At 44.3% G+C, this 1,913-nt stretch overlaps 1 protein-coding gene across 1 annotated transcript in view; it reads left to right on the top strand.

The window, feature by feature from the left end:
* Positions 1-1,913, top strand: part of LOC106817395 (sterile alpha and TIR motif-containing protein 1-like) — a 26,067-nt gene that overhangs the window by 18,509 nt on the left and 5,645 nt on the right. The window contains exons 5-6 of the mRNA XM_014822059.1: positions 11-26; positions 264-453. Coding sequence (XP_014677545.1) covers positions 11-26; positions 264-453 — 206 coding nt within the window. The remainder of the gene's footprint in view (positions 1-10; positions 27-263; positions 454-1,913) is intronic.

The raw sequence follows: 1,913 nt of genomic DNA on the forward strand, positions 1-1,913 counted from the left end.
TATTCTACAGCCTGCTTCTACTGCCTGTATGTAACCATCCCAGGTATGTAACCCTCCCTCATCTCTATTCTACAGCCTGCTTCTACTGCCTGTATTTAACCCTCCCGCATCTAATCCTACAGCCTGCTTCTACTGCTCGTATGTAACCATCCCAGGTATGTAACCCTCCCAGGTATGTAACCCTCCCAGGTATGTAAGTTAACCCTCCCAGGTATGTAACCCTCCCAGGTATGTAACCCTCCATGTCCCTCTGTGTTCTGCAGCCTGCTGAAGGTGCACCTGCAGCTGCGTGGCTTCCGCGTGTTCATCGACGTGGAGCGGCTGGAGGTGGGGAAGTTCGACATGAACCTGCTGACGAGCATCCGCAGCTCGAAGAACTTCATCCTCGTGCTGACGACTCACGCGCTCGACCGCTGCCTCAACGACGAGAACTGCAAGGACTGGGTGCACAAGGTGTGAGAGAGAGAGACGCACTCCACAATCATGCACCCTCTCTCTCTTTCTCACTCTCTCTTTCTCCCTCTGTCTCTCTCCCACTCTTTCTCTCTCTCCCTTCCCCTCTATCTCTCTTTCTCACTATCTCTCCCCCCTCTCTCTCTCTAATAACAAGGGTCTTTACTCTATTCACGGCTGCTTCATTCGTAAATGAGTCCGCTTGCTTTTAGCAGTATTTTCTGGAGTCCACTAGGAGTGTTCCCAACTTTGATATCATTAATGATTAATGATTGATAATCTTAACCCTAACCCTAACCCTAACCCTAGCCCTAACCTAAATGACATTAAACCACAGACTAATATATGACCATGACCATATATATACATATATATATATATGTTATTATGACCATTAATGACATTAAAGTTGGGAACACTCCTAATGGAGTATCACCCTGCAAGGGGCTGACTGCATAATATTCCCTCAAGATACAGCTAAGAAGCTGTACGGATTTATCGATCCATGTGATGAAAACTACAACTAGCCAGAAATATATATACCTTTAGGCCTACTCTTAATTAACTTTGCTGTGCCCTGCAGTGGACTATTGATTGCTATTGACATGTCGTAGTCGGTGAAAAGTACCATTATAGAATAAGTCTTTTAGCACTATGGCCAATTAGCTTAATAAGACAAATATCAAGTAAGCAGCAATTGCTAATATTTTCCGTTTTTCGTCAAATAATCGTAAATAACCCTAACGTGATTTTTTTGGTAAATTAATCCGTGAAAGCCTTGTCTCAGACCCACCCCTACCTCACTATGGACGTCGATCAAGAGTCGTCGAAGTTGCTTATAATTACAGTTGAGTCCTGAAATTTGCCCCCCCCCCCTAGAAATGTCGTTTTGATTTCAGTTTTGATTTGCATTTAAATAAGCGTTCTCGTACAGACCCTTAAGACCGTTAAGCCCACCGCACACGGTGAACTATCTGCTGAGCCAACGGCCTCAAGAGGCCCAGGCCGTTGGCTCAGCAGATAGCTCAGCGTGTGCGCGCAGATTCTGCACGATTTTTGGCCTCGCGTGGCTGTGAGACCGATATCTATTACGAAACTCTGCTACAAACCCTGTAGGCCTACTGTTCCCTCGCTCGCATACTTGGCCTGTCGTGTCCCGTGTGCACACATTCCTTACATGTTTACAAACATGCGGATATTCCCTCTCATTATTACCATGTACCGTATCAAACTGCTCTAATTTCACTTCATATAGCTATAGGCAAGACATCAGACTGAGAAGTCTATCGAAGAGATGACGAGAAAATTTGGTCAGTGAAGTTTTTAACTAAATTTGGATCTAACTGAGATTAACTTTATTAGCATGTGAACAGCGTGGCAGTAAAAGGTCGAGAAACATTCTCAGCATGAACACACTTTCAGATATTGATTAAAAGCTAATAATAAATACTATGATTTGC

This window comes from Priapulus caudatus, unplaced genomic scaffold (genome assembly GCF_000485595.1).
Source record: "Priapulus caudatus unplaced genomic scaffold, Priapulus_caudatus-5.0.1 Scaffold1711, whole genome shotgun sequence".
Taxonomy (NCBI): domain Eukaryota; kingdom Metazoa; phylum Priapulida; class Priapulimorpha; order Priapulimorphida; family Priapulidae; genus Priapulus; species Priapulus caudatus.